Genomic DNA, 22,926 nt, shown 5'->3' on the forward strand with positions numbered 1-22,926 from the left:
TACTGAGCAAAATATTTTATGAAGACAGATTCCTTTGTATTAGCAATCAGTCAAGTCAGTCCAGGGACCAATTCAGACACCCCTCTGCTGCCCAGGGGGGTAAAAAAAATAAGAAAAACTCTTCAGCTTGGAAGGGGATAGGGAAAACAAGAGGGTGATAAACACACATACACAAAAAAGTGCTTCTAAAAGAAGCAGCAGGATAAAATCATTCCTACAGTCTGAGAGCACCTCCATGCCATTGATTGGAGAGGCAGCAATAGCCCCACACACAGACGTAATGCACAGCTGCAAGGACCTTGCTCAGTGCCTGCAAGGACAGTTACCTCCTCCTGCCTCTGTTCTGGGCAGTGGTTTAATACAGGAGCCAGTTCCCAAGAGGAGTTTCCATCCCTTCATTCCCAGCATATTCCACTTTCTTTCAGCATCTTTCAGTAGTAGTCATCCTTCTTGCCCTCAGCTCCCCGTATGCCTGCACGGTCCTTCTGGTCTTGGACAAGTTCCAGGTCATCATTGTCATCCACCTCACCTCCATGATCCTCCTGAGTGCAGAGGGAACAGCCAGGAAAGAAATGTCAGCTAGGTCTGGAAAAGGAGACCCTAACAAGCTGCTGGTTCTAGCTCTTCTCGCATTTCAGCCCAGCCTGGCAAACTCAGGAGCCTCTGCCAGGCACCTGGAGGTGTCACTGGCAAGCCACTTAGCCAAGAAGCCTGTGTTGCCATGGTCAGCCTGTTCACTTTAAGTACATTTAATATCCTGGCATTACAATGCAATTTTAATACCCAAAAAAGAAGAGGGAGCAGAGGTAAGTGGGCTCCAGGTTTGTCCTGGAGATCCACTTCACTGAGCAGGCAGAGACAGAACTGAAGTCAGCACTCACATCTGGTTTCCTAAAAGCTGAGTCATACTCAGCTCCTGGCTACCAACATACCCAGGCAACAATCACACCAGAGAGGGGAAAGAAGAACCTTGGTGTCGTACAATTTCTTGCTCCTGGTCTTCTTGGTAGTCATCCATTGCTTCTTCCCTGGGCTTGGCAGGTCTGTCAGCATCCTGAAAAATACAGGAAGTCAGACACTGTTGGCAATGCCCCAATCTACTTCCATTCCCTGCCAGAGATGTAGTTCTCTTGCATCAGAGCCCAAGGTCTGGAAGACTGGACTACAGATCAGGAATTAAGGGGCAAAGAGATAATGAAGCAACCCATACTCCATTTGTAATTCCTCCATCCAGTCTCTCTTCTCACTGACTTGCAACAGCTCCCCAGCTCTCTCCACTGTGGAGAGAGTCCTCTCCTGCAGCAGGAAGGTCCCAGAACCAGGGCCATTACACATGCTGCTCTTGCATGAAGTCCCCAGACTGCAGGGAATCTGAAGTTATTTAGGGCAGAGCTATAGAGAGCACAGCCCAGCCCTAGCTGAAAGTCAGGTATTTATATTACTAATTCTTTCCACATTTTCACTAAATCTAAAGGAGGTGTTGCTCTGTTGGTGCCAGCATCTCTTTGTTTGATTTCATTGGCCTGGATTTCTTGTCTTTTTAAACCTCACTATTAATCATGATTTTAGAGCTTGACAGATAAAACACTCCTTTTTAAAACAAGCACCACTCAGCTGCTTGTCAAAACAAGCTAACATTTCCCTGATGCAGAGTCTGGCTTCAGACAGCAAGAAGCACTTTGCTAAATAAATGGATTCCATCTGCAAGGAGGCAAACAAGAAGGCAGAGTCCTCATGTGTTGTCACTGCTGCCAGGAGCCTGCTGCATTCTCATCCCAGAAACAGCAATGGCTGCACTGACTAGACTTCTGTATTATCTCTAGTTTTGGTCTCTCAAGCACTTGAGACACAGACCTCTGCAGTAGCAGCTACAGAGTGAGCCATCTCCTATTCAATGTCTCTCCAGTCATGCAGGTGCTGCCAATGCTTGGGCTGACTGTAAGAAGCAGAGAGGATAGGGCCAGAACAAGTTCTGGTACTGGCCAATCCACCATTTCTCACTCAAAGAGGTTTCTCCTGCCTGCCATAATTTTGTGGTGGGATGATGTTCCATCCAGGACTCCCCCCATTCATAGCTGGAGATCTCTCCCTGGTCCCCGCTAGCTGCCCTCGTGTCAGTCACCTTCAGTGGCTTCTCCTTAGACTCTTCCTTCACGCTGGGCTCCTTGAACTTCTCCAAACCTCCCACCTTCTCTTCAAAGTCAGGTCTCTCCAGCTCAGCTTCCTCAAACTCATCCTCACCTTGGTTATTAGGATCCTGGGCAGGATCTGCAGCATCATCTGGCATCTGGACAAGAAAAGCCTTTTGTGAATACTAGGCAGGATCAGCTGCCTTCACCTGCAAGCAAGGTGTGCCAGCTTGTAGCACTTCACTCCCACCTCTCTTCAAGCACATTAGCAATTCTAAAACCAAAACTCCCCCATCCTCATTATCCCTCTGAATCCCTCTGGAGCTACAGAGTTTGGAGTTGCCCACAACAGAAACTCCTGTGAACGGCTCTGGACTCTTACTCAGAGCTAGGGCTGCATCCAGATGACAACGTTACTTACCATTGGTTCCTGGACAACAGTTTCTTTCTGAGAATGCAAGTCCTCCTCTCTCTCAATAACTCCTGCATCTGCAAGGAAAAGGGACAGTTACCAGCATAATCTCTCTTAAAAGCCAGAGTCCCCAGTTAAGATATCCACTGCTGAGCAGCAGCTGTATTAACTCAATGCCCAGCAGGAATTTGTCTTGACTTGCTCGCAGCTTGAGGCAGACAATGCTATGTGTAGCTACATGTGTAGCCACCTGCTCAGTCTTTCTACCTCAGTCTGGCAACATACAGAAGTAGCATTAATCACATCTACCTTTCAGTGTCTGTTTTAACAAAGGTAAATAGTTAACTTCCAGATCTTACAGGTTATTTCCACATGTGCAGGAGAAATTGATGGTAGAGTCTGTTTGCAGCAAAGAAAACTGTCTACAAAGTGTTCCCACTGTATATCCTGATCCCTTGAGCACAGCAGAGCATCTCTGCACAGATTCTCAGACTGGGTATCTCTGCTCAAAGCTAATTTTCTCTCTCCACTGCCTGTCTGGCTTGCTGTAATGCATTTTTGATGTCTTCTTTATTTGCTTTCCATGAAGTTTATAGCTTCCCTCTTACACTCTTTGACACACAGCTGCAATTAAGTTAACCTTCCCTTTGTTACTGGACTTATGGAAGTGCTCCAAGCCCCTTGGTCCAGTCATTTTACAGCTGTTTTCTATTGTTTCACATAACAAATAGTTATTTAATTGTACTCTCATTTCACCACTCACATGGTGCTACCATTACAGGCCAACTGATCAACCTCACCTGGAAAATGAAGCAAAGAAAAGATTCTGCCCTCACATGCATAATGTCATGGCTTACTCATCAGTTGCTTTCATAGTATGAGGATGAACTTTACATCAAGCAGAATGCTTTTCTCACTGCCCACCTTGATCAACAATAAATTAGTACTCTAGAGCACAGGATTAGGGAAAACATACCCATTTCAAGTTCATCATCATCTGTCCTTTCCTTCTCACTTTCCTGATCAGCTATTTGATGCTCTTCCTCTCTCTTCCCATCAGGAGGCTGTGGGCTGCCTTTCTGTATCTCTTGCCCAGGCTTGGGATCAAGATGAAGGCTCCTTGGGTAACTGTGCACTTGTTCCTCATCCATCTGGGCATTCACTTTGTTAACTATGTCTTTCCAGCTGCAACAAGGGTATGGAACAAAAGAGAATCCCCCTGCCTCAGTATATCAAGAAATATTCCATAATGCTGTTTCAAAGTGGCAAGCAGTGATTTCTTGCTAGTAGATGTGGGAGAAGAAAAGCCCACCAAACAGACCATGATCTCTGTCCTTGCAGAAACCATATGCCAAACAAATTCAGTGTTAACATTTTGTGTTTCAGAGTAGTGACACTATCCTCTCCAGGCTCTGCATAGCTGAGGAACAGCCATTCTGCCATCATAACTTCAACCCTCATCTTCAGTTACACCCACACAAGTGCTTCCCTATAGAATGCAGAGGATCTTCTGTGTGTCCATGCAGATGTGATCTACCAAAGCAGCACACTGCCCTTTAAAGAAATAAGCAAAGCACTGTCTTGGACCTGTGGAGTTTACAGGTTAAGTGAACAAGGAAAAATGGCACAGCAGAATGGGTAGGATCAGGCTGATCTTAGAATGAAATCCAGAAGTCTCCCCTACAGATAAAACAAAAATTAAATCTTGCTTGCTCTGGTAGACTGAGCAGATATGACCTGCAGATATGACCTGCACAGACACAGGATGAATAAGTTAAATCAGGAAGCACTATTTTCAGAGTCAGCTTTTGGATTACAGCCAGACTTTGATGAATTGCAGCCTCAGAAAGACATTTTCTTCCTTTTATAAAACAGATGAGTCTTCTGTGAGTGCTGCTGAGACAGTTAACAGTTTCTCCTGTGCCTGTACAAGAGGATCCTGGTCCCTGACTAAACTCCTAAGTACTACAGCAGTGTAAGCAACATACTGCAGGAATTACCCATCCTATTGCCTGCACAGAACGAAGAGGTTCCTGCCACTCTCTGAACCTCTGCCCCTTCTAAGGGACTTCCCTCCACAGAGCTCTCTTCTCCAGTTTACCCCAGGAACAGGGTCTCGGGAACACATTGTGCTGAGGATGTCTGTTATGAGCAACAGCCCCAAGATGCAGGGAATTTTAATACCAAGGTTCTAGCTAAGCTCAGAAGATTGTACCAGTTCCAAGACTTTTGCTGTAACCCCTGATCCTTATATTGGTATGGTTGAACTGGTTTGACTTCTTCAGATGAAGCTGAAGTTGATGTAAATTACATCTCAAGTGCAGATATGGAGGAACACAGAAGCCTGGGATGTCTGATGGGTTCTGTTTGTGTCCTCATTTCTGGCATGAACTATTGCTGTAAACTGTTCTACTACATTCTGGATAAAACCCATAGTTTTGAAAGCACAGGTCTCAGACCTGACTTTCATGTTCTAATCAGGCTCACCAAGGGACAATCCCTAGCACACCTCAGAAGTGCATCAGCAACAGGAACCAAAGCTCTATTCTCAGGGAGGAAAGAAAACACAAGAGAATATGGAGCTTGGGAATTTGCTGTTGCCCTAGAAGCAAAACCAGAAAAAGCTATTACCTAACGGGCTGGATGCCTGCTGCTTCTACATTACCATATAACCTTGGAGATGAGAAGCTTTCAGGTCTTCAAGGTCTGGTTGTTCCTGCAGAGCCTGGCAGATTACTGATGAAGTAGTGGGGAAAAAAATGATCAAGTTTCAGCTCTAATAAACAACTTAATGCTTATTGTTTATAGAAACTCAAGGATTTCTTAGCTACCCTCTCTGCTGTAGATGGGTCACTTCTATCATGCAGAATTTCTTCAGTTTGCTAAACAAAACAGGATATTTACCATCACTGAAAGGGATGAGATTTCCTGAACTCCCATTCCACACTCTAGCAGGAAATCCAGGCTGACCCGATCTCACTCAGTGGTAACTCTTCTTACTCTTTCCTCCCCACACAAACACTTTACCCAAAAGCTCAAATACAAAGGCAGCCTACAGAGTTTGCACCAATAACATAAGACCCTTTTTTTTTGCCAGCACAGCACCCACAGTTTGTGCATTCAACCACAGCACACTGCCTGCAATGTGACCAGCCTTCTGCTTTGGCTGAGACAGAGACCTGGCAGCATTCAGATACAAGAATTAGATGCTGTGGAACCAATAACTAACACCTCTTCAACAGTCTTTCAAGTAGAAACCACAATAAACATAGAAGAGACATTCTAGGGATCGGTCTGTGTGATATGGTTCAGCCTGAACACTAAGAGCAGAAGGGAGCTTTGTTTCACCAACCTTTGCAGTTGCACCTGGTTGTTCCCTGTATAATGAGGGTTCTCAGGCCTCAGAGGCTTTTCTGCTGCAGAGGGCTGGTTTGGATCAGACAGTGGCAGTCCAGGAGCTTGGCTTTGCTCCTTGCCTTTCACCTGAATGTGCATCACCATCTTTAGATCCTGCAGAGAAGACACATGCAGAAGCTTAGTCTTATCTAATACCTGCAGATCTTCCTTGCACTTGGGCAGCCTTAAGGATCAGAGATTTAGAAGTGCTCCAGAACAAATCTACAGTCCTGTCCAGCCAGCCTGCAGTAGCAGAGGTTCTTCTCCTTCCACATAGCCAAGAGGAAATAATTTGGATCCTATGTGACCCAAGCTTGACTCTCGAGTAAGAAAACAGGAACAACAAAACCACCTCTAAAAAAAACCCCAGACATTATAGCAGTTACTGTAATTATAGTCTAACCACAGTGCAATTATTCAAGCATTTTTTAGATATTTGCTTTCCATAAGCCCACTCTCCATCACCCAAGAAGGCAGGGGTGCTGCTTTTATGGTTTATTCATTGCAGACCCACCAAGATCCAAAACAAGAACCTGTGGCCCATTCATCTGAGCCCAGACATTAAACCACAAACTCTATTTATAGAGGGCACAGGAGCCTGATAGCTGAGGTCAGGGCAGTTTCCACATCAGCAAGGGGAATGCACATATGCACATCCTTACAAATATAGTAAAAAAAATAGTTTTGAGCTTCAAAAGCAAGGGCCACACCAAGGCAGCAGCACGTGTGCAGAGCTTACCGGGTTCCCATTTGGCAGACTGTTCATGGTGCGTGTGAATCGGATTACGTGGCCATCCCCATGTCTTGCTGGCCAGGCTGGCAGAGCTTCAGGCAGGGAGTTGGCATCTTGCAGTGGGGCTGGATGGGTCAGGAGCACATCAGCTTGTGGCCTCGGGCCATCATTACTGTAGGAGTTCTGACCCTGCTGCAGAGGGCCATCCACCTGCTTCTGAATCCCTGAGACTTGCAACGCCAGCGGGTTCCCCACAGTGTGAGTCTCCTGATGGACTGGGAAAGCCTGCAAGGAAGAAAGGACAAGAGCAGACTCTAAAGGAATAAGCTGAGCTCCCTCCAGTTGAAAGATCCATGCTGAAAACCCACAGAAGCCCTGTAGAACTCTTCCCTGGGCTTTCCTGGGAGTACCACACCTTCTGCCTCATGAGCTGCAACTGGCTGTTGGCTGGCACCACGGCTTGCTCCTTTGGCACCTGAAACTGCTGCTGCCCCTTCCCAGCTCCTCCTTTGAAACTTGGCATCTTCTGTAGAGCTTCCTTGAGCTGCCTGAACTCTTCCATCTGGGTCTGAATGGAAGAGAAGAGTAGAGAGGAACCTCACACAAGGTTAAGCTGCTCCTTGCTGAGAATAGCCAAAATTGTCCAGCACATACACACGATTAAAGAACGTAACATTCATATCTATTTTAGTTATAGGAGAGGCTGGAGATAACCCACAACCATTAATGACAAGCCCAAGTTGGACTTCAGCTTTCTCTCCAGGTTTCATGGATATTCTTTTCCAGTCTTGCATCTTATTGCATGCTTTTACTCTGGATGTACTGACCCATGACACTGGTTCTTTGCCCAATACTAATTACACATGAGCCACTGACAGAACCCCTGCCTTGGCACAAGAACTGTATACTGGCTCTTGTTAGGTACAGCTCAGGCTCCTCCTGTGCCTCACCTTCAGGTCAGTTTCTTTCCTTCCTGTGGATGCATTTCTCCATGGATGTGCTCATCTCAGCAGGCCAGACAATAATTGACATAATCCTACTTGACAATTCCATTTACTTTGCAAGACAAATTAAAATTGATTCTCCTGGACTGTGAAGCAAATGCAACATTTTTCTCTCTACTGCAGCTTATTTATTCCATCTCCAACTCTGAAAAAGTAGGGCTTGAAAGACCTACTCAGGAAAAGCTCCCTACTCCTACCCCAGTTATTTATAGGACAGTGAAGGGGGAGAGCTTTTCATATGCTTGCAAGGTACCTGGAAACACACCAAATTAGGGACTGGGCAGAGTAGGAAAGCTTCCAAGCAGTGAGGAAAGTTTAGCAGGAAATTAATTCTTGAGCAGGCTCTATTGATTTCAGTTCTTCCCCCTGAAATTTGACCTCAACATTAAAAAAACAAACCAAACTCCAAACAAACCACTTGGCAAAGCTAACATAAAAGGGACGAGCAAAGGAAAAGGAAGCCATGAACAGTTCAAGGGATACAGCCCTAGCTAGTAGGAGACTGCTTCCCATCAGAACCACTCAGATGGGAGCAGAACCTGTACCCACCAAAAGCCTGTGAAGGTGCTCAGCCCAGAGGCAAAGCAGCTTTAGAGCAGCCCTTATGCCCAGACTCCCACATGCCATTTGCATCACAAGCTGTGAAGATATCCCTTGATGCCTCTGTGCCTCATTCTACCAGGCAGACCAACTGATATGACAGCTACTGTAGGCTGGGCTCGTGAATCCTTGGGAAACGAGCATGTCTAAAAGGCAAATTACTCCTCTAAACTTTCAGCTGCCAGAAGGAAGCAAGATTAACAACAGGGGTGCAAATCAACACTGCACTGAAGAACTGCAGTACTTATTGAGGAACTGGGGGTCTCTGTGGGTGTCTGCTCTAACATACAGCATCTCACTCCACTGAAGGCAAACGCAATTGCATTCCCTGTTGTTATGAAACACTGACGAGACACTACAAAAGACTGAACAGAAAACTAAGATTTAACACTAGGCTCATTGTTGAAAGGATCCCAAGTATTTTCTGAAATCATTGGGATCAACCACTGCCAGTTCTGGAAGAGTCAGAAATAAGTCTGAGTTATGAACAGCAGCTGCCCAGAGCGAGCTCTTTGTTTCTGGGCCTATCCTATCATCTTTTTCTGGGGTTACTGTCCACCTGCAGCCTCAGCAAGCCAGGCACAGCACCTCTGCACCACTGTCTCCACAATTCATTTAATAGGCATAGAGACAATTCATCACATTTAGGGCAGAAGTATTTGAGATGTGACAAAGTGACAGGAGGCACCCCAGGGTTGGGAATATGTTGGTTCATTCTCCCTTGAATCAGTGACTCGTGTATAATGCCTGCATTTTCAGCTACTGGGACAGATTCCAGGCTGGGGAATTTCACTTGTACAGAACACATCTGAAGCACCAGCAGTGTTTTAGGCAATTCACCACACTGGAATACACTCGATAAACAGATTATTTAAAGAATATTTGATGGTGCACCCAGATCCCAGTAAAAGATTGTCCCATGTGGCCAAACACACCCTTTTATTACCTGGGCATTAAGGAGCTGAGTGTGAATTTCCTGGTGGGCTTTCCGAAGAAGCTTGCTCTCTTCTCTGAGTTTAAAAACTGTATCTGCAAGATAAGAAACTTGCTTGAGAGCTATTCTCACAACTGTAGTATCTCTCTTCCTTACTGTAAATTCCTCTTGACCTCATAGATCTCTCCAAGCTCAGTGAAGCCTTAGCTGAATCCCTGTTCCTTTCAGCACTCAGAAGTCCTGCCCATCCAAGGAACTCCCTCCTCTCTGGAGTCTCTCTGCTAACTACTGCTATCAGGGTCTGGCTCTTGCTGTGCTTGCTATTAGAATAAGGTATTTGTTTGTTCATTTCTCTTACCCAATGCAGCTGAATAGCAGGGAGAGCAGTGAGCAGTGGTCACTGCCCCTGCCTGTAGCAACTGGAAGGATGAGAAACAACTACAAGAGACGTCTGTCAGGTCTTCTGAATTCACAGCAGATACAGTAAGAAGGTTCCCTCCTACTACACAAAGCAGCTGTCTCTTGAGAGGTTAGTACAAACAAAAACCCCCAGAAGCCACTTACAGAAAGAAATCACAAGACAAGTTGGTCCTTGGGCACATTTATTCCTATGCTGTTAAGTACCAAGCTTGTGTCCTGCAGCCCCCAGGTTAGGCTCCTTTCAAGCTCTTTACACACTCCTAAGTACTTCAGTGACAAGACACATAATGTACTGATGGTTCACTGCCTTGAATATAATTTTGTATCCTCCAATAAAAAGACAGACTGTCAAAAATGTCAGCCTTATTTTGGATCCTGAGGTACAGAGGGACTGTGGCACTGCACACTCAGCCATACTGAAGTGTTCCTACAGGTATTTGCTAGTATTTTGGAGGCCTGCAGAAGAAACACTGTTAATTCCTGACCTCGGTTCTTCAGTCCTTTCTCTGGCTGGTGTTTTCTCAGCTCTACGTCACACTCACCCTGCAAGTTTGTGACTTCACTGTCCTTCTCCTGCTGCAGCTGGGCATATTTCTGGCTATGGGACTCCAACGCTTTACGATGTTCCAGTTTCAAGCTGTTGTGCTGCAGTTGCAGGTCAAGCAGCTGCTTCTTGACATCTTCATGCTGGTTCTGAATATGAAAACCAAGCAACGGAGTCAGTACAAGGAGAATACGAGTAATTTAGTTATTGCTGAGTGCCTCTGTTTAATAAGTTGCCTGGGGAGGCAGAAGAGATGTTTGTTCCTCCAATAAGGTAAAAATGCCAGATACAATAAAATATTTGTTCTGTTCAGTGGTCCAGGAGGGATGTGAAATGCCAATTAAACCCTGCTTTGTGAAGCAGTTTAGGAGGTCTCCTTGGAAGCAGAATGTGGTGTAAGTCCAATCCTGCCAGAAAAATAAAGAGATGGAGACTATGGGCACAGCCAAAAGCTGCTCCTGCTCCTTTCCAACTTCCCTGCATGCCCTGCTCTGAGGGCAATGCAGGCTGTAATACTTCCTGACATCAAACCCAATGCCTGTGGAGCACGGCACAAATCCAGGGTCTTTTCCAGAGTCCCAGACATGCTGAAGGACAACATTACCAGCAAAGACAGTCTCTGTGGTGAACGCAGCAGCAGTCTGCACACTGCATTATAAGAGCAGTTCATCTTGAAGTAGGGCTATGGTATAATTCCCATTGCCTCTCCGTGTGCAGGTACTGCCAGTCACTTAGGATACACAGACACACTTAGGTTGTTCTCTCCACTTGGTTTGCTTCCTGATAGCCTGGCTGTTCTCCCAACCACTACTCCAAGCTGGTAGAACAGGAGGGAGATCTTTTGCAAGGTCTCACAGAATGAGACCAAGGAAAGCTCACATTCCACATAGTAACCTGGGGCTCACAGGCACTAAATGCCAGGATAACAAGAACTCTCGTAAGACAACAGACTATTTCAAGCAGGCCAAGAATTCATCAGATAGAAGTGGGTTGAAGAGCTGTTCTCTTCTTCCCTCCCCTCTTTCAGAGCCCAAGAACAAAACATGCTGAGACATCCTTTTGCTCAGACCCACTGAACCAGAATTCACCTCCTCTTTTGTTCCCATGGTAACCTAGAGAGTCCTTCCACATTCAGTTTGTCAACACCAATTACATATTCAGATTGATTGGCTCACAGGTGAACCCTGGCCCTTCCACACAATAGCTGCTCAGGACTCAGGCAGCAATTTCCATCAGCTTTACTGTAAAAAGAAAAATCTTTTTTTTTAAAACCCAAACCTCTAAACACTATCAATGATTGTGCTTATCCCCAGTGAAACAAAACATCTGTGGCCCAGGCATTCCTCCCTCAAGCAATTCTCCTCCACTAAAAGGAGAGATAAAACTGTGCTCAAAAAATACATGCAATGCAGGGGGAAAAAGCTATCAGTATGGAGGGGTCCCAGAGACAGAACAAAGAAGAGACACAAGGATGTCAGGTTAATAAGATCAAGAAGGAAAATGAAGAGAATAAAAGGTTCCTGATTTGGCTTTCAAAGACATCATGTACTTAGTTCTCACCAGAGCCATGGGCAGAAAGCACTACAGAGGAACCACGTGCCTAAAATCATTTTGATAGCATATAATACCTCAGAAGCCACCAACATTAGCAAGGAGGAATTTATTTTAACATGAAACTTTAAGCGATTCAAGGAATTTTAACTTCTTATCAGCTCAGGTCAATTAATTTCGAGCCCATATTCTGTCTGGCAGGTGATGTGAGTAATGTCTGTCCCCAGGCTGCTCAAGGTCAGGAAGAAGAGAGGGAGCATTCATCTTTGATAACATCAGGAAGCTGAAAAGTGCCTTCCAAGGTCACACAAAGCACCTGAGGCCCAGCCCAGCTCATTATGCTTATAGAGCATCTTCACTCTCAGCTGGTTTCTAGGCATGGCTGTGAACAGTGTATTCAAATTTTAGGAGGAATCTAAAGATGCTGTCTTATTTTAGTTGCAGGACAGTAGTCTGGAACAAACCACATGTGCTTGTTTTTCAGAAAAGCAACTTAATTGTAGGTAGGGCAGTGTTGGCCCAGTTAGCTCTACCAAAGCTAGGTATGCTGGCAGTCCCAGAGGAGTCAGGAACCTCTCCCGTCCAGAGATGCTCATCTGTCATGTCATTCCTTTCTCTATCTCATATATAAACTGTTTTACTCAGTCAAGCAGAAACTGCAAGACACAGCACATGGGTGCTTCATCCATTCAAGAGGATGAAAGGAATTGTAAAACAAAGTCTGGCCCCAGCTGGAATCCAGACACAGGCAACTACTGCAGATGCTATTTTTGGATCCAGTCAAGTAAAGCCCCTTGCCCCTTTGAGTCTAGTGTGCCAGACATAGATGACTTCTATACAGATCAGAATGACAGCACTGCCCAGAAACACTGATGTGGCTTCATGAAGTCTTTGGTCATTTTGAGATCTCCAGCTTAACAGAGTTAGTGGCTTTTATTTAGCATTTCATGTTTGCTCTCTAGGTAATGATATTGCCAACAGCAATCTTCTTCCCAAGGAGGCTAGTACCAGTTGGAAGCATTTGTCACCTGTGTTTCAGTATCAGAAGAGTTACTCACAACTAGTAAGAAGTTGAGCTGAATACCTCTTTTTCAGAGGAGAGGGGGTTGGGGGGTCTGAAATCTGTCATACTGCAGTCCTGGTGTCTGACCTGTCTTTCAGTAGCAGCTACAAACACAGTTTAAATTATTCCCCTTAATAAGAGGAAGCAACAGAAAGTGATCCTGGACCAAATGCTCTCACTGTCCCCTTGAGACACGCAAACCAGAGCACTCTGCTCAGACTGCAGTTGCTATGAAGAGGAACGTTACAATTGCAAGTGTTCCCAGAATCCACAGTGCTGGATAATACCCAAGAGACAGAACTGTACTTCCCTTTTCCCAAAGTTTGAATCCAAAAGCCAGGCAGCTGGAGGTCCAACTCTGCTCAGGAAATACAACCCAGTGGTGCTAAGGGTTGCTGGAACCTAGCCCTCTTTCTACATCCCAGAATTAAATTACCATTTCACTGCCAGTGCTGTAACTAAAAGCATTTAAAAGCCACCATCAGTGGCCACAGTTGCAGGGCTCTAACAAAAGCAAACTTGAACATCAAGATACGCTTCAGGTAGAGCACATAATAAAATATAAAATGCTATAAGTTACCCCCCTCTGAGCCTCTTACATGGACTGGAATACATTGTATTAGCCCAAAGGGCAAGCTACAATGAATAGATCCATTTTCACATGAAGAGACCCAGAAAAGAACACAATGAACAACAGAACTCCTGTGCAATAAATTGCACAAAGACTACCATTGACGTGAGGTATAGGTGAAGGCTGTAATCTGATACAAAGCCCAACAGAATAAATAGGAAACTCCCATGAACCTGAATAGCCAGGAAGGAATGTAGCTCAACACCACTGTGAGGTCTCCTCCCTCTGTGCTGGCATTAGGTACAGAAAACCCTGGGTCTCTCCTAGGCACCTCTGTTAAGTGAAAGCACAGACTCTCCTTCCAGGGAGCATTCTTTAACCTGCAGCAAATGGTGAATATGTAAAACCCCTCTTACCTTCAGTATCTTGTGCTGGGAACTGAGGGCCCCATATCTGTTCATAGAATCTTGCTGGAAAGAAAAAGATTCAACAGTGCTATGAGATCCCAGAAAACCCTAAGGCAGAGAAACACACGTTAACACCTGCCCAACCACTGCACCAGCAGCAAGGTCATGCTGGCCCCTCACACACACAGGTACATATGTGATGAGGAGGAAGAAGCCACACTGAGGTGACCAGCAGAGCCTGAGCACTCTTTCAAACAACCCAGACACCAGCTAACAGCAGAGATGGGCACCGGAGCTCGGGAAGGGGCTGGAGCACAAGTCTGATGGGGAGCAGCTGAGCAAACTGGGAGTTTTTAGTTGGAAGAAGAGGAGGCTGAGGGGAGATATGATCAGTCTCTGCAACTTCCTGACAGGAGGTTGGAGCAAGGTGGGGATTGGTGTCTGCTCCCAAGCAATGAGCAACAGGAGAAGAGGAAATGGCTCCAAGTTGCCCCAGGGGAGGTTGAGATCGGAGCTGAGGCAGAACTGTTTCCCTGAGAGGGGTGTCAGCCCCTGTGCCAGGCTGCCCAGGGAGCTGGGGGAGTGCCCAGCCCTGGAGGGATCCCAAAGTCGTGGAGCTGAGGTACTGAAGGCCATGGGTTAGTGCTGGGCTGGGCAGGGTGAGGGCAGTGGGTGGGCTCCAGGAGCTTAAAGGGCTTTTCCAACCTAAATGATTCTATGATCCTATGATTCTATGACCTGTAACTCTCTTGATTGTCCTTCAGTCATTTTCCCCAGTCTTCCATTCTTCACCTAGGACAGACCTAACACTGGAAGAGCTTTGCACAGTAACCTCTGCCCCAAAAGCAGGCTGAGCACTCTGTGCAGCAGCTGAGGGGGAGGCAGACAGCAGAGCTCAGGCTTCTGCCTACACATAAAAATTGTACCATTTAACAAAACATTGATCACTAAGCAATTGAGAAAGCCTAAAGCAAGCTCCTGTAACTAGGTACAGCTATCAAACTAAGCTCAACTGTCACAAACCAGCAGTGGAGAGAGATTTACACATGTCCCCAGAGAGGTCTGTACCAGCTTAACAGATGTGTTTGTGCCACCATCATCTGTGCCCTCAAAGGCCACATCCCAACAGCAGTAGTGACACCTGAGGGTGAAGATGCTGCAGCTTTTCCCATTGAATGTGAATTTACAACCATCTGCTGAGGTCTGTGTTTGGAGAGCTTAAAGCAACATGGCTGAAACACTACACAGTACTATGGAAGTGCAAACTAATCACCACACAGAGATTTCCACTACAACCCACACTTCAACTTATATGACAAATACTCAATATGGTATGAAATATTTCCAGCAAACAAGCACAAATGGCAAGGAAGCTGTCCAGACATCAGAGTATTCAGATATGCATCTATGAGTTTTACTGTAACAAGATGACATTCACCCACAGACGGACAGGCTAAAAGCAATTCTCCTTCTCCAGCATCCCATCAACAAATGCTCTGAGAAAGGAATAAAATCAGCCTTATAACTTCAAGTGAATGGGACAGACTGTAACCCAGGGATGCACTTCTTCCTAACCCTCACTGAATAGTCCTTCTTTTCCCTGCCAAATTAAAAGTCCAATCATTTGACAATCCCTGCAGACAGAAAACAATGGATATGCTTTCCCCCATATCTCCATGGCCTTTCTTCTCCATGTTCCCTGTGGTGTGCCTTCCATTCAGTTTCCCCAGGACTCTTCTGTACCATGCAACAGCAATTATCTTTTCAGACTGCAGCATGGGATTCCCTGCTACACCAGGAGTTGACAATCATCTGCTGTCATACGTGGGAGAACATGCAGAACAGCTAACACAACAGTATCTTTCCCTCAGATGAAGTACACCCTCACACACCAACAGCCTTGTAAGCTGCAGTCAGCCAAAGTTCACCTTGTACCATACAAACATAGTCTTTCATGCCTTTCAGATAGCAGTACTGGCCTCATGACTGCAGTGGTACTACAGAGTTCTTTGTCATGATTACACACACACACTGAAGAATAAACCATACCTACCTTCTCCTTGTTGAGAGCTTCCTGAGCTTCTAACTTATATACTAAAAAATCTAGAAATGGAAAAAGAGAAGAGAAATTAATGAGCTGGAATTTAACAAGGATCTGGTTTATATTTTGGTAGAGGGAGGGAAGAAGGAAATCAGCCCGTTGCTGACCAAAAGGCTGCAACTCAAGCTGGAATGCAGATGCTCCCAGAAGACTATTCAATGCCCTCAGAAAGATGGTAGGATTTTCCATGAGAACCATCCACCCATCTAGACTAGCCCCAATGTCCTTCCTTTCCCATTCTATAGACAAGTACACTGGTGACTTTCTACTTCAGCACACAAACAGCTACATTTTGTGTAAGGATTTGAGGTGCTCTGAAATAAGAGATGATTCTGGAAAAGGGAAATCAAAGCTTCTGTGAGACCAAAAGAAACTCATCTGCTGATTTCATCCGTGACACCTTCTTAAAATGGGAAGGTCCAATGACAAGATAATGTTTATTAGGATGATTCATTTTCTCAGTTCAAATAAATAAGCAGCAGAAATGCAGCTTGTGCCTTAGCTCTGTAGCCACATAGCTACAGCCAGACCTGAATGCTGCATGTCAGCAGAAACACGTGTGTATCTACTTTTGTAAATCAGCTTTAAAGGATCTGACAGTCTATATACTATGGAATGCAGGGACACTGACAATATCAAGCACTTGTAGAACTCAGCATCTTCAGATCTCTTTTATAAGAAAGTTTGCATATTTCCAAGAAAAAACCCCCATGGTCTAGTGCCAGGATTAGCTGTCACCTCAAACACCACATCATGGGTCCTGTTACTCACAGAGTAGGCTGAGGACATATTGAGGAATATGAGAGAACAGAACTCACCTCCCAGCACCTTTTGCCCATGGGCAACGGACAAGCCAGTTCAGTGTTCTCTGAGTATAAACCAGGGATGAGTCTTACCTGGTGGGTGTTCAGTAACATCCATATATGGCCCCAAAGGCAGAAAATGGGTACAACACACACATTTCCTCTCAGGACAGTTGGAGGTCAGCTGGCAGCCACCATGCCACCCATGCAAGAGACTCACCTTCCTTTGTCTTCTTGTGCTCTCCTCGCTCCTTCTGCAAGGACCGTTCCAGGCGAGATCTGTGCTCGTACACAACTACAGAAGTGGAAAGAGGCAGTGCATGAGACACACACTGACACTTCTTCTCACTTGGGTTTTTTTATCCAAAACAGGCCTCTCACAGGTCTTCAACCAGGGGCATATCTGGACCTCAAATTCTGACATGGTCTGGACCAGGTAGTGCCCAAGAGAGCAGATGTGGGGAAAAAGAGTCTTTCCTAGTTTGAATAGCCTGCATCACTCTGGCTTCCTAGGCTTAAGCACACAACAGCTCACATGTAAAATTCTGATCAAGCAAATCAGTAGTCCTGACTTCCTAAACAATTAAAAGGTCAGGCCCAGTTACAAGTTGTTTGCATTCTTTGTCAGCTGTGAATAGATAAGGTCTGGAGCAGTGTGGAGACAGCTGGACTGAAGACAGTGGATACTCCCAATACAACACACCAGTGACTATATGCACTCAGATTTTTCCTAGGGTCACCAGCCATGCTGTCTCCTCCCTTCTCTTTGTTATCTTCCATTATCAACAAGGACAGATAACCCAATGGTGAAGATACTTCCCCTGGGCTGGGCCACTTCATTGATATTTTCCTCCGAAGTAAGGAAACTACCATATTCTCCAAACTGATGCTGCAGAAATACTTGGTTTCAACCTGGAAGGATTTTTTTCCCCTCCTGAGCACACTGGTAAGCAGTAAGCCCATCGCTGAAGCTAAAATGTCTAAATGTCTACTTCATAACAGCTTTATTTTTAAAAATGCTTTTCCCAACACACTGCTCAGATGTCACCGAGGGCTTCCCCAGCCCTGCTAAGCACACAAGAGGCTGTGGGTGCTTCTTCATGACATGCTAAAAATCCTTGTTTAACTAAATTGTCATCTTAAGAACATCAGCCACTTCCCAAGGGATGTGAGAGCTCTGGGCACTCGAGTTTCTGCCACAATCAGCTTGCTTGCAGTCTTATCTAGCAGAGCACCTGAGGACGAGACTTTCATGTGATAGGAACCCTACACCAGCAATGGAAAGTCATGGCTGCTGGGACTGTTAGGGATACCCAGCAGTTCACAGGCTTTACCATGCCCATTCATCTATTTTGAGCTTCCCACTTGTGTGTGTCTCTGCAGTCCTGGGCTTGGAGGAATATGCCATGTTGGAGTTTCTCCTGCAGGCATTTAGTTTAGATTTATAGTAATCTGAATAAACTAAAAGAAAACAGAATCTAACAGCAGGGTTAGAAACTCACCACATATGGACAGGTTACCCACCTCTTCAGGCCCCTGCAAATGAAGAACTCAGGACAACTGAGGCAGGGACCAGCCTCACTAACTACACAGTTGTGCTCCACAGGACAAGTGCAAATGGCCTCAAGTTGCATAAGGGGAGGTTTTAGGAAAGGTCTGCTTAGACAACCTCAAACTACCAGGTGTTATTTATCCCAGTGTAAATGGGAAACTAAAGCACAGGAAAAATCTATAGCAATAGATTTGTGCTAACACCCATAACCACATGTCCCAATGCCACCACCACAAAGCAGATCAGTCTTCAGGAACAGCTCCATATCATAGGCTGTTTATTTAGAAATTCAGGACAAAATCAGTCTCTCCTGACACTTTTTAAATAAACTAAACTGGAGTAACCTCCAGAGACGACAAAAAGTTCTAATCTCTCCTCCAGATCTCAAGAACCCAGGAAAGGTAGGTTCAGCTTTACACGAAGCAGTGAGTGCTGCATAACATAGTCTCACTATTCATCTTTGTGGTGGAATACAGCAAGAACTTAGCAGACCAAAATGGCACTGTACAGCTTCAGAGCACAGGATGCCAGGAAGTCTTTAACAATTTGCAATTACAAGAAAGAATGGAGGGTGGTCAGTGTCTAAAATCAGGCTGGAATTTAGCCAGAACTCAGCACTAAAGCACCATCACCTGCTGCCAAATGAGCTAAAATGCAGAACTTGAACTGCTGAAACAATAAAATCCCCTGCAGTGCTTTGCCTTCAGGAAAGCAGGTCAGGCCTTCACAGACTCATCTCGTTTTAGAAGACCACAGGAAACAGCTTGACGGTGTGAAGAGCTTGCCTCATATACCCTGGAGGACTAAGATATGCATGTGACAGGGTGAGTTTAAGAGAGTTCCAAGCTTTGTTTACAGTGGCTACTATCACTAACCATATATTGTACTCAGATCTAAAAAGGGTAAGAAATATTTGATAGCTGAAGCACTAAGCAGTGCCAAATTCCACCTCAGAAAAATACATCCTCCTTTTGTAGAGCTGTAGAGAAATTAGATGCAGACAACACATACAGCAACTGAAGTCGGGCAACAAGTCTCCTCCCCGCCTGTGCCCAGCACCAGATCCCCACAGGCTGCAGCACTGAGTGTCACAGCCACATGTGGAAGATATCACCACACTCTAAGGTTTACATGAATGTGGCTCCTATGCACCACTCACTAGGCTTCTCTCACCAGCCAAATCCAAAAAGCAGCTTTGCCTTTGTTAAAACTGTTGGACAAGTAAGTGTCTTCTCAAAATAAAAAGGGTATCCATGGCAACAACTGTATTTAGGAATGGGAGGACTGACAGGGGGTTAGAAACCCCAGCAACAGGCTACAGCTCTACCATTCAAACATATTTGAGTGGAAAAAAATATTATGGGCCCATCTCAGTTGTTTGCTTCAGTCTGCTGTTCCCAAAACTGAGGTTCCTCAAGGCTGCCACTGTCATTCTCTGAAGAACCAGCCCCTCTTTCCAAGAGAAGCAAGAGATGCTGACACACCAGAAAGGAATGTGGGCTAACTTCTGCCCTGCTGATCTTTGCATCTTGGAAACACAAGATGCAGGTGGAAGTTGCTGTGGCTGGGACTGTGCAACACAGTAGGAACTGGAGCTGTTTGACAGCTTTGTGATACAGTGACAACAAATGGAAAAAAAATACAGGGTAACAGCAGTGAACCTATACACACACCAGATCAATTCACAAGATCGTTTTTTTGAAGTGTGTTTCCGTGAAAGGCAAACAAAACACACCACACCCTGCCTTCCCAGTTCACAGGTTCAAGTACACAGCCCAGAGCACAAGAAACATTAAATACAATGTTATATTGGCATCACAATGCTGCACACAGGACACCAGAGAAGACTTAACCCCAAAAGGCACATATTGAGTAACAGATTTCCAGAGTTCCCCAGCAATACAGGCCACAGAAGCAGTGACACTGGATATGTCAACAGGGGTCACAATGGACAACCCATATTTGATTTTAGGCTCTCCATTTAAACATCATAATCCAAACCACTTGTTAGAAGGAAGAGAGTTAATCTCTTGAGTCACTAGAACCCCACATAAAACTCATTCCATGAGCGCTCCAGAACCATCCCATCCTTCAGCATTAGACAGATGACTACTGGACACCAAAGAGTTGATTCCCACCAAACCTCTCCACCTGGAGCTCAGCAAATCTCTCCAGAGGCTCCAAATTTAGTGACAGGTGCCAGAAACAGCTTTGGCAGACAGAAGGTTAGAATGATAGGTTAGACAAAGAAAATAAGAGTTCAGCAATGGAGTACGGTATCCTCAGCCTTCTCTACTGAGATCTCTCTGTGGACTAAAATGCCATTGTCCCACAGTTAGATATTTATGTAAGGAGGAGAAATTAGTGGGCAAAAGGAAAACACACATATTACAGTTGCCTTCTGGTCATCTGGCAGCTCTTGCCAGAGGAACTAAGTGCTGGTCAGTAGGCTCAGAAAAGCCAATTATTTCCTTCTCCTCCTCCCCTGCTTTTTAGAGAGCTCTGTGCTGCAGCATTTGTCAGCCTCAAACAGACTGGCAATATTTTCTAGTCACAGAACAACCTCTGGAGAAGAAGATGGGTTTGTTTCCCTGTAAAGGCAAATGGAGAGTAGACAGTATGATGAGAAACTTTACTAAAGGACCCCTTGCCTCTCCATTCACTTTCCAGACTTTTGCAGACTTGAGAGTCGAGCCTCATCTCTGAGTCTGTACAAGCAGCCTCTCTGAGTCCTGTTTGCATTTTTACTGCCTCACGTTTAGAATGACACAGGACTAATCTTTACAGCCAAAGGGAACTACAGGGAGAAGAAATGGAATAGATGTGACGCAGCTGAACTCACCGATCCAGCACACTGTTCCCCTTACTGCTGTGAGCAGCAGTTCAGATGAAGGCTATTTTAATTCTAGACAGCAAAGAGGGGAACGAAATAGGCATCAATGTCTTCTCAGAACTCTTTGAAGGCAAAAGCTGAACCCTGCTCCTCAAACGCACCCCGCTCGGTCGCTGGGCTGTGCGGCAAAACCAGCAGCACGGAACGATGGGAGAGAGGGAAGTTCAGTCCGTGTGGGAGCACCCGGAGAGCGCAGGTCACTCACCTTGGAGCTGGGCAGACAGCGTTTCCTGCTGCTGTTTGTATTTCTGGGCTAGGGCTTCAGCGTTCTGCACCTTTTGCTGCAAGTGGTTGTACATGAAAACTCCCGAGCCTAAACATGCCACTGTTACCAGGCAAAAACCGGTCTGCAGAAGCCCCTTCTGCCTCCTCGAACACATGCCAGTACCCATGATGGGGCGAAAACAAAACGGCACAACCCTGCCTCTCCGGCTTTGCTAAAACATCTGATTGTTTTTGCCCAACAGCCCCTTTCCTCCGCAAATTCGCAGCTCCTTCTGCAAGATACGATCAAAGTCTCGCCTTCGCTCCTTTCCAGCCCTCAGAGAAGCGGAGGACGCTCCAGCAGCTGTTTATTCCTCATTCCCCATCGGAGAGAAGCGCCGCACAATGCTGGTGTCCGACCGCAGCTGCCGAGGGACCAGCAGCCGCATCCTTCACCCGCAAATCGCTCCGGGGAAGCGGGCCGGGGGATAGCTCGCGCCGGGCTGCCTGGGCGGAGGGCGAGGGGAACCGGCGGAGGAGAGAGAGGAGGAGGAAAACTTTTGCTTCCCATGTGCTGCAGTGGAGAGAGGGAAAGGGGGGGGAGGCGGGAAGGGGGGGTTCCGCCGCCTTTGGCTCTTCCCACCTCCCTCTCTGGAGCACCGACCGGAAAAAATAACCCGTAGGGGCGAAAAGCCCCTCTCTGCCGCTCCGAGAGGAAACGGCGGCACTGGGCTACGCAGACGGGCCAGGAAACCGGCGACGGCATCCGGGCTGCCGCGGCAGCGAGTCCGCCCTCCGCGGCGGGGGGGGCGGCGGGCAGGGCCGGGGGGCCGGGAGCAGTCGGCTCCCCGAGGGGACTCCTTACCCCGCGGATGGCATTGCCAGCCCCTGGTCTTTCACCTTGACGCCTCTCTCTCCTCCGCCGTCTGCTGACAGGGGCATCAGAGTTTGCATCACTATGTTCTTTCCCCCCTCCCCAAGCAGACCTGAGCCACCAACCTCTCCCACGTGTGTGTTGTCCTCTCCCTTTTCCACAGTAGACAACAAACGTACAGTCTGTGCTCTCAGCACCTGTTGCTAACGGGAGGCAGAAGGATACCTGCATTCATTGCCAAGGAGGACATCTTCAAGTGATTTCTTTAAAACCTTAAGGTTTTTAAGTGGTTTCTTCGTGGGGAAAATGTGAGCTGATAAAAGCATGAAGACAGTGCAAAGAGAAGGGTGTAAGATAAGTTGGGCTTTTTCAAGATGTTCGTGGAAGCTGAGCCCTTCCTAAGCAGCTGCCCTCAATGTGGGCTGTTCTGGCAGAACCTAACTTGTATTATCCAGGTACACAGTTGTGTTGTTAGCAGACAATAGACAGGAAGAGGAGAGAGAACAGTCCTGCATCTCTATCCCTGAAAATAGTCAAGGTCAGGTTGGATCGGGCTCTGAGCAACCTGACCTCGTTGAAGATGTCCCTGTTCGTTGCAGGAAGGTTGGACTAGATGACCTTTAAAGGTCCCTTGCAACCCAGAGTACTATGTTTCCATACTTTCTGAGGCCTTGCCCATGTTCTGAGCTTAGGTCTACTATTTAAGACCCCCATGTTTGTCATGAGTCTTGCCTG

The 22,926-nt window shown here is 46.1% G+C and overlaps 1 protein-coding gene across 2 annotated transcripts; it reads right to left on the bottom strand.

The window, feature by feature from the left end:
• Nucleotides 1-22,040, bottom strand: LOC104552381 (Golgi integral membrane protein 4). Of its 2 annotated transcripts, none has more exons than XM_062012955.1 (14): nt 21,319-22,040; nt 16,889-16,963; nt 15,818-15,867; nt 13,774-13,827; nt 10,171-10,321; nt 9,221-9,303; nt 7,086-7,238; nt 6,677-6,955; nt 5,894-6,051; nt 3,518-3,726; nt 2,551-2,618; nt 2,123-2,287; nt 983-1,054; nt 1-542 (listed from the first exon to the last, which is right to left on the bottom strand). In XM_062012955.1, the coding sequence occupies exons 1-14, from the start codon at nt 21,503-21,505 to the stop codon at nt 432-434; spliced, it is 1,815 nt and encodes a 604-aa protein (XP_061868939.1). In that variant the 5' UTR covers nt 21,506-22,040; the 3' UTR covers nt 1-431. The 2 variants fall into 2 exon arrangements, with proteins under 2 accessions (XP_061868939.1, XP_061868940.1); XM_062012956.1 differs by having other exon boundaries at nt 478-542; nt 933-1,054.
• Nucleotides 22,041-22,926: the final 886 nt, after the last annotated feature.

Source organism: Colius striatus, chromosome 21 (assembly GCF_028858725.1).
Source record: "Colius striatus isolate bColStr4 chromosome 21, bColStr4.1.hap1, whole genome shotgun sequence".
NCBI lineage: Eukaryota > Metazoa > Chordata > Aves > Coliiformes > Coliidae > Colius > Colius striatus.

Excerpts from the sequence above, each read along its gene's own strand:
- LOC104552381 (XM_062012955.1), bottom strand. The coding sequence starts at position 21,505 with ATGGGTACTGGCATGTGTTCGAGGAGGCAGAAGGGGCTTCTGCAGACC. Across the intron at positions 10,322-13,773 it reads CCCAGCACAAGATACTGAAG|AACCAGCATGAAGATGTCAA; the intron begins GTAAGAGGGGTT and ends TTTCATATTCAG. Across the intron at positions 6,956-7,085 it reads TGCAGCTCATGAGGCAGAAG|GCTTTCCCAGTCCATCAGGA; the intron begins GTGTGGTACTCC and ends TCTTCCTTGCAG.